At 36.9% G+C, this 13,650-nt stretch overlaps 2 protein-coding genes across 3 annotated transcripts; one reads left to right on the top strand and one right to left on the bottom strand.

The window, feature by feature from the left end:
- tmem179bb (transmembrane protein 179Bb) lies at nucleotides 1-10,676 on the bottom strand. 2 transcript variants are annotated; one of them, XM_053478873.1, is made up of 6 exons: nucleotides 10,577-10,676; nucleotides 4,914-5,023; nucleotides 3,391-3,587; nucleotides 2,217-2,354; nucleotides 1,475-1,553; nucleotides 1-392 (listed from the first exon to the last, which is right to left on the bottom strand). In XM_053478873.1, the coding sequence occupies exons 2-6, from the start codon at nucleotides 5,010-5,012 to the stop codon at nucleotides 249-251; spliced, it is 657 nt and encodes a 218-aa protein (XP_053334848.1). In that variant the 5' UTR covers nucleotides 5,013-5,023; nucleotides 10,577-10,676; the 3' UTR covers nucleotides 1-248. The 2 variants fall into 2 exon arrangements, with proteins under 2 accessions (XP_053334848.1, XP_053334847.1); XM_053478872.1 differs by lacking the exon at nucleotides 10,577-10,676 and having other exon boundaries at nucleotides 4,914-5,151.
- Nucleotides 7,101-12,224, top strand: sumf2 (sulfatase modifying factor 2). The gene is made up of 10 exons (XM_053478871.1): nucleotides 7,101-7,149; nucleotides 7,263-7,361; nucleotides 9,102-9,249; nucleotides 9,477-9,591; nucleotides 9,669-9,713; nucleotides 10,383-10,533; nucleotides 10,636-10,691; nucleotides 10,958-11,042; nucleotides 11,163-11,304; nucleotides 11,448-12,224. The coding sequence occupies exons 2-10, from the start codon at nucleotides 7,283-7,285 to the stop codon at nucleotides 11,551-11,553; spliced, it is 927 nt and encodes a 308-aa protein (XP_053334846.1). The 5' UTR covers nucleotides 7,101-7,149; nucleotides 7,263-7,282; the 3' UTR covers nucleotides 11,554-12,224.
- The last annotated feature ends 1,426 nt before the right edge of the window (nucleotides 12,225-13,650 follow it).

Here is a 13,650-nt window from a genome sequence, read left to right as displayed (position 1 = left end):
AGGCTCAATTTAGGGTTGACTGGAAAATATTGATGATACAGTGTGCCTACCAAAATGTTAATCAAATATTCATTACTTAGTTTTTAAACTATAAATACTTTCTATCTTATAACTAGATCTGTGATCACTAACAGATCTTTTGAAAAAATATATAAATAGGCCTTTCGAGCAACCATTTCCTTATGTTTGACTGAGGGTGGGGATTCAGCCAACTCAATTTTCCCAACTTCTGGGTTTTGTGGTGGAGTTCATAGGATTCGAGCTGGACGGCGGAGGAAGGGCTCAGTCTCATCACAGCTCCATTGGCGCTCCTCATTAAGAGCCTGGTGTCTCTGCACCACCACAATTGCCAAAACCAACAGCCAGAAGAAGAAGCTCACCCACACGGATTTCTGAGGAAAAAAAACATAATAAGGTCGACAGTGACAGCAAGAGAGTATCATGATTGAAAAAGAAATGGAGAACTACAACTTTTTATTGTCAATGAGCTTCTTACAAAATATGATTTAGATCAAATGTATCTTCCCAGTTTTTCATAGCTGACATACATATAAGCATGAGGTTTCTAACTATTACTGTCTACACAGTGTTTGTCCTAGTTTTGTCCTGGTGCCCCATTTACTTTACCAAGCCTTAAAACTATAACCACTAGGATAGCATTCAGTTTTTAACATCCTTTACTATGGCATTTAACTAAGAAAATATTTACAAAAATGTGTGCGACAGTCTTGAGCGAAAAGATCTGGAGTCACACTCTTTTGTCCTTTAAACGTAGTCTTGAAGAAAACTTTCAGCTTTCTAAACCACTTTTTTGACTTTTTGACCTGAATTTTAAGTCCAGTTTCTGTACATGAGCAGTTTCAGAGGAATGTTTTGTTTGTTAAGCAACACAGTGACCTATTAAACCATTCAAGCATTTAAAAAAAAAACATCTAACTCAAGGCATGAACCAATTAGAAACAGGTGCAGATGATGACAGATGATCAGGCTGATGATTAGTATACCGGTGAGGCTGAATGTTGTAGTTGGAACAGACGAGAGAGAAAATGAGATTGCTGCTGACGTTGTGACAATAACAAGCAATTTGATTTCTTTAGGCACAAAAACTGGTTAAATTGTAAAATACAAAAAATCTTTAGGCACCTTGCAGCCTGTTTTAGTAAAACTGTATTAATTTAAATACATAAATACTTAATACTTGATTATAATTAATAACACTTAAATACTTATTAATACTTAATATTCATAAATGAATTGAATTGAATTTAATATCAAAAAGTGAGGTGTGGCTTAAGACCTGTACATAGTACTGTGTATATATATATTAGAAGTATATATAATTGTAATTAATAATTACAATTGTCTTATGATCTAATTTTATAAGACAAAAAAAAAGGATACAAAAGATTGATAGGCAAACTGTTTTTAAAGTTATTAGTGTGTGTGTGTGTGTGTGTGTTAGTGTGGGGGATACCTCAGCACTGTGCAGTTTGGTGTAAAATTCGCTCCCTTCGTAGGGACTCGACCATGTCATATTCTGTGCTTCCTTACAACTGAAACAACATGTGAAAAATATGAAATGCAATTTAATTATTTATTCATTTGTAGATTATTAAAGTTTATACATTTATACTCATTCAAAAGTAAATCATTGTTACTTTAAATTATGCATTTACGTTTTTTGTGCTCTGTATTGCATTATATATATTATTCTGCCCAAATGGTTGTGTGAAATGGGTTCTAATGACAAATTCATACAAACGCCATACAAGTGAGGGCAATGTGGGTGGGGCTTGCTTAATTCTTAAATAATAAAAATTAACTCCATCCCTCTGATCTTTTTCAACTTCCAAATGACTCAGGTTAATCACTGCAAATTTGTTAGCTGTTTATTTTATTTAGTTAAACCAGAAAAAAAAGAGAAACATTGTGAGGTATAACAATATACTCATTTAAAGGTTTAAATTTAACACACATTGGCCCATTATTTTTCATTTGCAAAGGTCACTAAAATATTTCTACTATGAGCAAGTTGATGTTTAAATAATCAGTAAAGCAAAAATTGGCAAAAAGCTACTTTTGTACTTAAACCACCAAATGTCAATGACAGATGGGCTTTTATAGGAAATTGACTAACTGATCCATAAATGAGCAAAACAGGACAAAAAAACAGTCAATTGTATTGAAAACCAGAGTAACATCTTAGTTGGACTCACCTGCTGATGAAGGAGTTGTTGTAAAGGACAGAGAGACATAGGCTGTCTCTACCAATCTTCAGAATACACCCTGACACCAAGAGAAAAAGTAGGAGGAATCCACACAGCCCTAGGGACACGTTAAGACCCACACTTCTCCTAACAGACACAAGTACAGAACAGAAATTATTTTCTATTCCACAATAGAGCACTGTTGACTCACTCACTCTCACTCATTATCTATACAACTTTATCCTGTGTACAGGGTCGCGGGGGGCCTGGAGCCTATCCCAGGAGACCTAGGGCATGAGGCGGGGTACACCCTGGACAGGGTGCCAACCTATTGCAGGGCACACACACATGCATTCACACACTACAGTACATGCAATTAGGGAACACCAATTAGCCTAATCTTCCTCCTAATCACAGTCTTTGGTCTGTCGGAGGAAACCAGAGTACTCGGAGGAAACCCACTAAGCATAAGAAGAATGTGCAAACTCCATGCACACAGACGGTACAGGCGGTAATTGAACCCAGAACCTGAAGGTATAAGGCAACAATGCTAACAACTAAGCCAGCGTTGTTGACTTCTCTAATCTAATTGTTCTAATTGCAATTTATTAATTTTCTATATCAGCAGATATATATATATATTTTTATTTTAATGAGGCTAATTTCTTCATACTGTATGTTGCCTTCAAGGTGCCACACAAAGGCATAAACCATTGAGAGGTACAGATGATGGCAGATGTCACAGTATAACAATTGTTCCTATTTCTTTAATTTAGTTTAATATTAGGAAATGAAGGGCTCAAGACTTTTGATTAATACTAACTTATTTCATCGACATTCTGCAACATTAAACATAACTTTAAACAAATTAAAAGTATAATGTTTTATTCTTAAATAAATAAAAAATACAACTTTTTGGCATTTATGATATATAAAAAAATAAAAACTAAAGGATATAAGTTATTGGATAAGGACCTTCAGGCTGAGGTACCTTAGCTTTATGTCAGCCATAAATGAGCCATAGTTTTTTATTCCTTATATATTTCCACCAAAATAACAAATAAAAACAATTATTTAATGTGTTATTGATCTGCAAATGCTACCAAAAAAATCTGGCAAACCAGCAACTAAAACTTAAATGTGAGGAAATTTCCCGTTAGCTTGTGCATTGATCTGACTTCACCTTTTTACATAATCATCCACACAGCTTGCATAGATCCAGTAAAGGATGAGGGAGAAGCAATAAATGGCCACACACACTGAAATCGCTGACACAAAATAGCAGACTGAGGGAGAACTGGAACTTTCTACTGTCAAGGACTGGTCAGTGGTGTTGAACGATATACTGCCATAGAGGATACACTGTCCTGCAAAGTGACGCTGCAAAACAAAACATAACATTCAATTAAAGTATTGAGTAAAAATGAATGCGTGAGCATTAAAACATTTATTTAATTTAAAAGTACTTATAATTGACCTTTCTCTCTCGCTCTTTCTCTATCCCTCTCTTTCTCTCTCTCTTACACACACACACCCACACACTGTTTAGAGTTCATCATCTGACTCTCATAAAGCCTAATGTAGAACCATAGGTTGTTACTCACATGTCTAATTCAATTACAAATAATGGTCCATTTAACCCAACCAATGTCATTCTGATCCATCTATTAATTATGTTGTTAACAATGACAACCAAGTCCAAGGTTGCATAGTGATCACGTGCACTGCATGTAAGTCAAAGCATAAAATATAAGGTGTAATTAGGATATAAATGCTAGAGGTAGAATTAATTAAAAAAGAATTTTAGGAATTTTAATGTATGGTTTAAAGAACAAATAATGGTGCAAAGTAGATACAATAAGGAAACAACCAAGTGGCAGTCTTCCAGTGTAATAATTAATCTTTATCATAGTATAAAGATACACTTACATTTAGACTGTAAGTACATATACTACATTATTTCAGGTGTTGAGTATACATTAATCAGCCATAGTATTAAAACCCAAAGCATTATGCCCAATATTGTGAAGGTGCCCTCTGTGCCACCAACTCAGCTCTGGTCCCTCTGAGCATGACTTCGCAAGAGCTCTGGGGGGCGTGCTATAGTGTCTGGCACCAGGATGTTAGCAGCGGAGGGTACTGTGGTTTGCAGGATGGTGCTCCCAATTGGTGGATCAGCAATTGATTGTCTGATGCATTCCATAGATGCCCTGGGGAATTTGGAAGCCAGATCAATAACTTAGAACTCTTTTCCTGCTAAGCCCAATACACAGCACTGGGTGTTCTATACCTTTTTATCATAACAATTGGTGCTGCATTGGCTTTCCTGTAGAGTCAGACCAGATGGGCTGGCCTTTGGTCCCCATAGGCATAGATGCGCTTCGGGTGCTCATGATTATGGCACCAGTTTACTGGTATTTAAGTGATAATCTATGTTATTCATTTCACCTGTCAGTAGTGATAATATTATGGCTGATCGGTGTATATTTATTTTACATAGACAAATTTGCCATGAACCTTCTCCTTACATAGACTAAATGCAAATGTATTTCCACTTCTATATAAGGATACAGTATCTAAATAAAAGTAACATTACAATGAAATACTATTACTAATAATGCCTCATGCACTGACCTCAGTTAAACTTTCTCTTCTAATAGGAAATGTGCACTTATAAAATGTGTTTATATATGCAGGTTGTCATACCTGTGTGATGGTGACCGAGGCAGCTGTTATCACTCCACACATGAACGATCCCGCATGCAGCACAAGTTCAAGTGCCAGCAACCATGGCAGCCCCATCATCTCCACATGCTCTGTCATTCAGACAAAAACACACTGAGACCTAGCTAACATTCGTCTGGGAGAAAATGAGTACTGTGATTTGGAACATGGGTTTCTTTAACGCAAGCCTATTTCACTTCCCCTGCGACAATGTCATTCTTTCCCATTTGTTGATTTGGTCACACTCTCTCATACCAATTACAGAAAAAATGTGATGAGTGTGGTTAAAAAGAAGGATTCTTGGTGAGATAATCTGTGCACATCTTGTCCATGCTGGTAACAAACATACAGTCGTCCTTCAGCAGTTTTGTTAAGCACATGAAATATCATGTGGAAGGTAGCCAAATTATGACTACGACTGACTACGACCCTGAATGAATGTTTGTATATACACACATTCATTCATTTTCTGTATCCTGTGTACAGGGTCGTAGTCAGGATCAGGGTCGCATAAGCACTACCTTAAACTTTTTTACATTTTCCACTATTATAATTTGGAACTGAAATAGGCTCAACTGGGATATTTTATAATCTACACAATATAGCTCACAATATTTCACCTTTTTTTTTTTTTTTTTTTTTTTTGCACAAAGGTCTACTATCAAAAAAAAAAACCAAAACTTAAAGGAAAAGTACTTCTAGTGTATTTTTGTGTATTTCTGTGATGTAGTGCACACATCTAGCATGATGGTGTTGGCATTATGTTTTTTTTTTTCTGGCAGATGTTCTAGTTTTCTATTTCTGGAATAGTGCCATATATTTTTTTCTTTCATTTTCATTCATTCATTTCAAGAATGAATTAAATTGTGCTTGGAGGGATGTTCAATGATTGGAATGGTGTTTAGCTCCTGATTATTACTTATGGTTTAATAATGCTGTTAGGTATGCTCCCTAACAAAATCTGGGATCTTTTAGGAGTAGGTATTTTTATACTGAGAATTAACTAGTTGCACCATAACTTATTTGGGAGATTCAGAGCAACAGAGATAATTCTTAACCAAATGTTTAGGGGTTGGATCTGAATTTTATGCTAAGAGTCTTCATTAAACCTTGTCCTATTCCAACATTGCATAACACACAGCAAGCCATTAAGCACATGTATTCATTCTGTAATGCGAGTTGGAGTTGTCTTCACCTCCTGCATTTCTTTCAGGTAGGATGAGCTTCGATCAGGTCAGGACCTTTTGTCCTGCAGCACGGTGTGTTTGCAGTGTTGAGGTAATTTGTGTAATAGCAACTTTAAAAAAAGATTTTTTCTTTTTACCAAATTATTTGGCAAACTATGGGATAGATAGAAAGATATTATAGGTAGATAGGTAGATAGATAGATATTATGAGCTGTTTTGTGTAGATATACAATCCGAACTTAGTCCATTTAAGTCCCAGGTTGTAACCAAAGACATACAGTGATCTGTTTTCACACTACACATCTCATTATTTTCCCTGTCGTGTCTAGTGCATCTCTGGCTCCAGTGTTTGAGAAGACACTATTATTCCAGGCACAGGACTCAATCACTCATTGTCTATAATATTTCATCCTGGACACAGGGTCATGTGGCAGGGCGCACATACAGTACACGCTCACTACAGGCAATTTGGGAACACCAATTAGACTAATCTGCATGTCTGTGGACTGTGGGCGAAAACTGGAGCACCCAGAGGAAACCCACCCATGGCACAGGACTACTTTTGTTAAATATTAACTAGTAGTGTGTAATTTTAAGTGTCGAATTGATAACATAATGGTGCCGTGAATAGCATGGTTGCCTCACAGCTCCAGGGTTTATGGGTTTAAATCTTGCCTCCTCTATGTGCGTGCTAATATTTCCTCAAAGTACCCTGGTTTCACCCTCACTTCAAAAACATGCTGTAGGCTGATTGTTGTTTACAAATTGATCATACTCTATGACTGAGTGTTTGTCTGTGCTTGGCATCCAATTCAGGTTATTTCCCAGTCTTCCAGCATGAGTATACATAGTAAATGGTGTGGAAAATGGATGACTTCATCACAGCTGACTGGATTATCTCTCGGGGTAGCGTTCTCCCCAGACCAGCAGGGGGCGATATTCCTCAGCCATAAACAGGAAACTGTACTGAATCAGACAAGAAGCGGGTCTGATGATAGACTGGTGTTAAAGCTTGCGTGAAGAGTTACAGTGTATTACATTGTATTTTAAATATTAACTGACAAATGAAAAATTCTCTAATGAACTCTTTTTATGTTCTTTTTAAGTGTATCTTTCGCGATATAATTTAGAATTTCTTTTGCAGCTTGGAAGAGCTGTGCAGAAATGGCTATGCGAGTAGTAAACACCATGATCTATAACGTTCCATTGATACTGTTCTGGATTAGAGTCATGTGTGTAACAGGTAAGATGTGAAAGAGTTCCAGATTTTTGATCTTTTCTTTAAAATTCTGTTTACGCTTAAATTATAATTTTATACTTTTCTTTATCAGCATGTTGTTTGATTTAAGTTTGTACAGTTTAGTACTTTGTATGCTTGAAATGCAAACCTAAATAAAATAAAGAATTTTATAAACTATACTGTATAAATGTTCCTTTATTATAACAAGTAACAAAACAGGACAGCAGCAAATATAAATATATATAAAACCTTAAAACTTGTATCAGTCCAGAAGGATCAACATAAAAAGTTTTCATCTTCCCCTTTAAGTGTGAATAATATTTTCTAATACGTATATAACTCTTACTCACATTATTTATATTTTCTAACCAGGTCACTGTTCCCTCAGTTTATTATATTTATTATTATATTGTTTTATTTAGGGGTGGCACAGTGGCTTTGTGGTTAGCGCTGTCACCATGCACCTCCAGGGTCTGGGTTTAATTCCCATGACATGCAGATTAGGCTAATTGACGGTGCCAAGTGTGTGTATGATTGTGCGTGTGTTCACCCTGCAATGGATTGGTACCCCATCCAGGACGTACCCCTCCTAGTGGCCTAAGTCTCCGGGGATAGGCTCCAGGCCCCCCAGTGACCCTGTATACTGGATAAAATGGTAGATGATCAGTAAGTGATTGTTTAGGTAAAATCACTAAGGTTAATGTTTAATTAATACACTAACTAATTTAGGTTTTTATAAATCACGTTCACATTAAACCGGGAATTGAAATTTCTCATGAATGCAACTTATTGACACTTATAGAAGACTTCAAGCCCAATACCATGATGAGTCTGTTAGCCACAGTAAAATATTTGAATGTGGCAAACAAATCCATACGTCTGTGAATGACAATCCTGGCTGAGGTGACTGCAGTTGTCCCCGTTAAAGTTCTGACTGGAACGCCTGATCCCTGAAGATTTTCTGAATTTTTTTGTGGAAGTGACGCCTCTGGCTACATCCCCCGTACAGTTCTGACCTTGCTCCCAACCATTTTCACATGTTGAGGCTAAGGAGTTTTTGGGAGGCCAGCAGTTTAGACATGAAGCAGGCATTCCGATCGTGGCTCTGGTGTACTGAGAATTTTTTCTACATTGATATTATCCAAGCATTAGTGAAATGCTGGGATAAGTGCATCAGTATAGCAGGGGATTATATAAAGAAATAAAGGTAGTTTCTACTTTGATAACGGTGTTCTTGTTGCTATGATTGTGTTAATCTGCAAAACCAAATGTCATGTTGAATACCACTCATGTGGTAGGCACAGTGACTTACAGGGTTCCCCCGCTTACAACTTGGAACTGAATTGGAAATAATTGGTAAATATTATTAATCTACACAAAATAGTCCATAATACTAAAGCTTTTGGTCTTGGTACAGTGCTGTGTTTGGCAGAAACTCAACTTGCCCTAAAAAAAACATCCCTGGTATGCAGAATGTTGGCAGTAGCATAAAGTTGAGTCTTGGTTGGTTTTCTGACTAATGCCTTGTTTATCCAGACACCAGTTTTCTCCGGATATTCTGTTCTCTGCAAAGTTGCAGTTGTTCTATATTCGTTCGATATAAGAGTGTCATGTGCAAAACTATAACTAACTAAACCAAACTATTTCTGTTGATTTCAATTCTAAGCTAATTGAGGTATATTTTGTAGGTACTGTACATCCAAACATCCGGGCTCTTATTCTGTTGTTTCTGTTTTGCTCCAGCTGATGAGAGCATGGTGTTGGTTCCTGGTGGAAACATGAAAATAGGAACTAACGTTGCCGATGGCCGAGACGGCGAATCTCCTGCCAGGGCTGTGACAGTCGAGACGTTTATGATGGACAAGTATCCTGTAACTAATTCTGATTTTAGGTGACTGTCAAAAATGAGTGCGGGCTAACTAAAGAAATTGTTGCTTATTTCGCTGATCATTGATTGTTTATGGTTAAAGATGGGCCTGTATCATTTGTTTTGTTGGATTGTTCAGAATCCCATGATGTATAAGCCCACAGAAACACTTAATCTGGAGAGACTGAGACGGGTCAGAATGATTACAGGGTATATTTATTGAGTAAAGAGCGTTTGTTTTTGTTCTCCAGGGAATTTGTCAGATTGCAAAAGTATAAAACAGAGGCTCAAACATTTGGATGGAGTTTTGTGTTCCAGGACTTTGTGTCTAAGGAATTAAAAAGCAAAATCACTCAGAGAATTGAGGTATGAGCACACAGTGACTGCAGATATTACGTTTTTATGGCAGGTTGTTTCAATTTTCATTTTTCATCCCTTTTTAGTCTGCACCCTGGTGGTTGCCAATTGAGAAAGCATTTTGGAGACAGGTAACATACTAATTTCTTCAGGTATGTACAGTAATGTGCAAAAGTCTTGAGCAACCCCTTATTTTTTATATTTTGCTTCCTAACAACCAGGCTTTCTTGTATGTTTTAATGTAGTCTTGAGGAATAGCTCTTTAGGCTTCCTGAATAACTTTTTATGGCTCTCATTTCCAGTCTAGTCTCTGTACCTGACCAGTTTCAGAGGAACATTTCTGTTTGATTTCATTGACCTATGACTTATTCAAGAAAAAAAAAAGGCATGAATCAGTGAGAAACAGGTGCAGATGATGTCAGATGATCAGGTCGGTATACTAGTTTAATTAGTATACTTGTGATGCTGAATGCTACGTAGTTGAAACAGATGAGAGGGAAAATAAGGTTGCTGCTGAGGTTGTTACATAAATAATCAATTTTTGAATTGTATCTTTAGACAATTTGCAACCCGTCACAGTAAAATATCTTTTCTTTTTTTAATGTAATCTACACCATTTAATTTAAAATATAGTAATAAAGGGTGGGTTAAGACTTGTGCACAGTTCTGTAATTCATAAAGTGCTCATTTATATTGTTCATACATGCACTTAATTATGTTTAAACTATAACTAAAAGATATTGGATTTTTAAATATTTAAGGTGTACTGACAAAGATCTTTTTTTTCACATCGAGTGTAGCCAAGTGGACCAAATTCTACCATCAAAGACCGTCTAGACTCCCCGGTGGTGCAGGTGAGCTGGAACGATGCTCAGGCTTATTGTAAGTGGAAGAAGAAGAGGCTGCCCAGTGAAGAGGAGTGGGAAATAGCTGCACGCGGAGGACTGGATGGTAAACCACATATCAATCAGCATTGCAGAAGAGTTCTCTTTACCTCGCTGGCTCGTTGTCAATGTTTCACATCGATTCCAATCCTTTCAATGTGTGTTTCAGGAAGGACGTACCCATGGGGCAACAAGTTCCTCCAAAATCGCACCAATTTGTGGCAGGTCAGTGAAGGATGTTTAAGGCCTGCAGATTCAATTACATTTTAATTTCAGTCATAGTGTTAAATAATTAAATACTGATATTAGTCAGATATTACTGTTATCTGTTTATTATTGTGATCACTATTTACATTTTGTGAGATCTAATTGTGATCAACAGTTTTATTTATTTCTATTTATTTATTTATTATGTGTATTTTTCATATATATTAACATAAGATGTATCTTGTCAAAGCTAAACATGTCAATTAATAAGGTGTTTACTATAGGGGTCTTTCCCAGAAGGGGACAAGGCTGAAGATGGTTATCATGGCGTAGCTCCTGTAACTGCATTTCCTCCACAGAATAATTATGGTACACTAGCATACTGTACATCACAAAACATTTAAAAAGAAAATTACTGCCAGGAAAGTATTAATGTATATATATATATATGCTTGACATGTCATGACATGGTATGATGTGCGCTCCCAGGACTGTACGATATGTTGGGTAATGTTTGGGAGTGGACGTCTACACGTTTTACTTCGCGTCAGATCATGTATGTCCTGCGTGGTGCATCCTGGATCGACACGGCTGACGGATCAGCCAATCACAGGGCACGTGTCACTACACGGTCAGTACTAACTTCCTCTTACTGGTTGTTCTTTAAACATACTCTTTATCGCATGTGGCTTACTTCCTCTGTACCTTTACAAACACACTTTATTATTGTGGTTTGTGAGGAATGATGTTTTTCTACTTCGTCTTTATGTTTAGAATGGGGAACACGCCAGATTCAGCCTCAGATAACTTGGGCTTTCGCTGTGCTTCGGACTTCAAGGCCAAAAAACAGACCAAGACCAAAGGAAAAACTGAGCTGTAAGGAGCTGATGGATAAATCAATGATTATGTTGGCAAGCAGATACTTTAATAATGCATCTCTCCTGTGGAGACCAGAGACATTAATTATGAAAAATCATTCCACATAAAGAACTTTCACACTATGAAAATACAAACAGCATTTCTAGCGTGCCTGTTTTTTAAAATATTTTTTTTATATTGTTCCAATTATTTAAAATGTTAATAATTATAGAATTTACATATATAATCACTGCTAACCAGCACCAATTATTATTATTATTATTATTGCTAAAAATCTTTCAATCTGTAATTTTGGTTACAGTGTTAACAGTGTCGTACATATTGAAAATAAAAGGGAAAAAAATATATAAATATAAATCCTCGAAATGTGTAATGGAAAAGGATGTTTGAAGAATGGCAGGTTTAATTGAGTCAGACATGAATGCAAAAATTATTATATTTCAGGGTATTATATATTTGCAGTTCAGAAAGCTGGGCCAGAGAACATTACAGAAGTGGCAAGTTATTTTTCTGAAGTCTGAGTCTAACACTTCCAATTTAAATGTTTTTATTTTCCTTCTCATGTATATTTATATTATCTTTATATTATTAAAAAATCAGTGAAACATAACTGGTCCTAATTGTGGAATCGCCAACCGCTTAAGCCATCCCCATATGTGTAACTCATTTAAATTCGAATAAAATTAAACTTATTAAAGTTTTCCAAACTCAGCAGTATGAATCCTAGTGAGTTATGTCTAAACAGGTGAGGATGGCAAAAGTTATTGGGGCAGTGGTAGATCAAAGGGTTAAGGCACCGAGTTACTGATCAGAAGATCGGTGGTTCGATCCAGCTCCACCAGGTTGCCACTGTTGGGCCCTTGAGCAAGGTCCTTAACCCTAACTGCTCCAGGGGCGACGTATCATGCCTGACCCTGCGCTCTGACCCCAGTTACGCTGGGATATGCGAAGAAGCAATTTCCCTCTGGGATTAATAAAAGTTATAATTATTAATTATTGGTATGATCATGGGTAAAATATTTTTTATGGTAATATGTTGTTTTACATTTATACAATTTAAATTAAATTATATATATATATATATATAAATATATTTATATATATATATATATATATATATATATAAATTAAAATATATTATAATATTGTGTGGCCCTAAGGAATTATATATAAATGTTATATTATAGTATAAATGTAAAACAACAACAATAACTAGAGAGGTACATTTCCTGAAGAAAATGTGAGTGGTGCTTGCCGTGGCGAAACTCTGGCCGTCCATATCTCTATGACAATGGGATCTTGATAGCAACATGCTAATATAGCTAGCATCAAGCTAGCACCATGCTAATCAGCTAAACATTGTGCTAATTACACTAGCATGATGCTAGGAACATTCTATACATGTTATTAGCGAAAAGTTAGCATAATGCTAGCGACATGCTAATAGCGTTAGCATCATGCTAGCGATGTGCTGATGAAATTAGCATAACGCTAGCAAGATGCTAATTTTGCTAGCATCATGCTAGCAAAATGCTAATCGCGTTAGCATCATGCTAACAGCATGCTAATGAGGGTGCTAGGGGGCGTGGTTTATGAGCATGATGATATATGCAAAAGAGTGTCTCTACGACAGTCGGTTCCACAGTTAAATCAATGTTAAGTGTGTGTATGGTTAATTGCCCCCTGCGGGCAATTAACCACCCACCCCTTAGAAAAGTCACAGCACCCCGTTCCCGAAGATGGGCCGCACGGTTTGACACCTCACTCATGGGACTCAGTCAAAGTTGGTCTCAATGTTAAGTCTGTGGGCGGTTAATTGCCCCCTGCGGGGGCAATTAACCACCCACCCCTTCAAACAGTCAAAGCAGCCTACTCCCGAATAAGCCGCACGGTTTGACACCTCATTCATGGGTCTACGACGAACGGTGCAAGACTCAGTCAAAGTTGTTCTCAGTGTTAAGTCTGTGGGCGGTTAATTGCCCACCCACCCCTTCAAACAGTCAAAGCACCCTACTCCTGAATAAGCCGCACGGGTTGACACCTCATTCATGGGACTCAGTCAAAGTTGTTCTCAGTGTTAAGTCTGTGGGCGGTTAAT

The sequence above is a fragment of the Clarias gariepinus genome, chromosome 19 (genome assembly GCF_024256425.1).
Source record: "Clarias gariepinus isolate MV-2021 ecotype Netherlands chromosome 19, CGAR_prim_01v2, whole genome shotgun sequence".
NCBI lineage: Eukaryota > Metazoa > Chordata > Actinopteri > Siluriformes > Clariidae > Clarias > Clarias gariepinus.
Note: the sequence above shows the minus strand (reverse complement) of the source record. Positions and strands in the feature narration are given on the sequence as shown.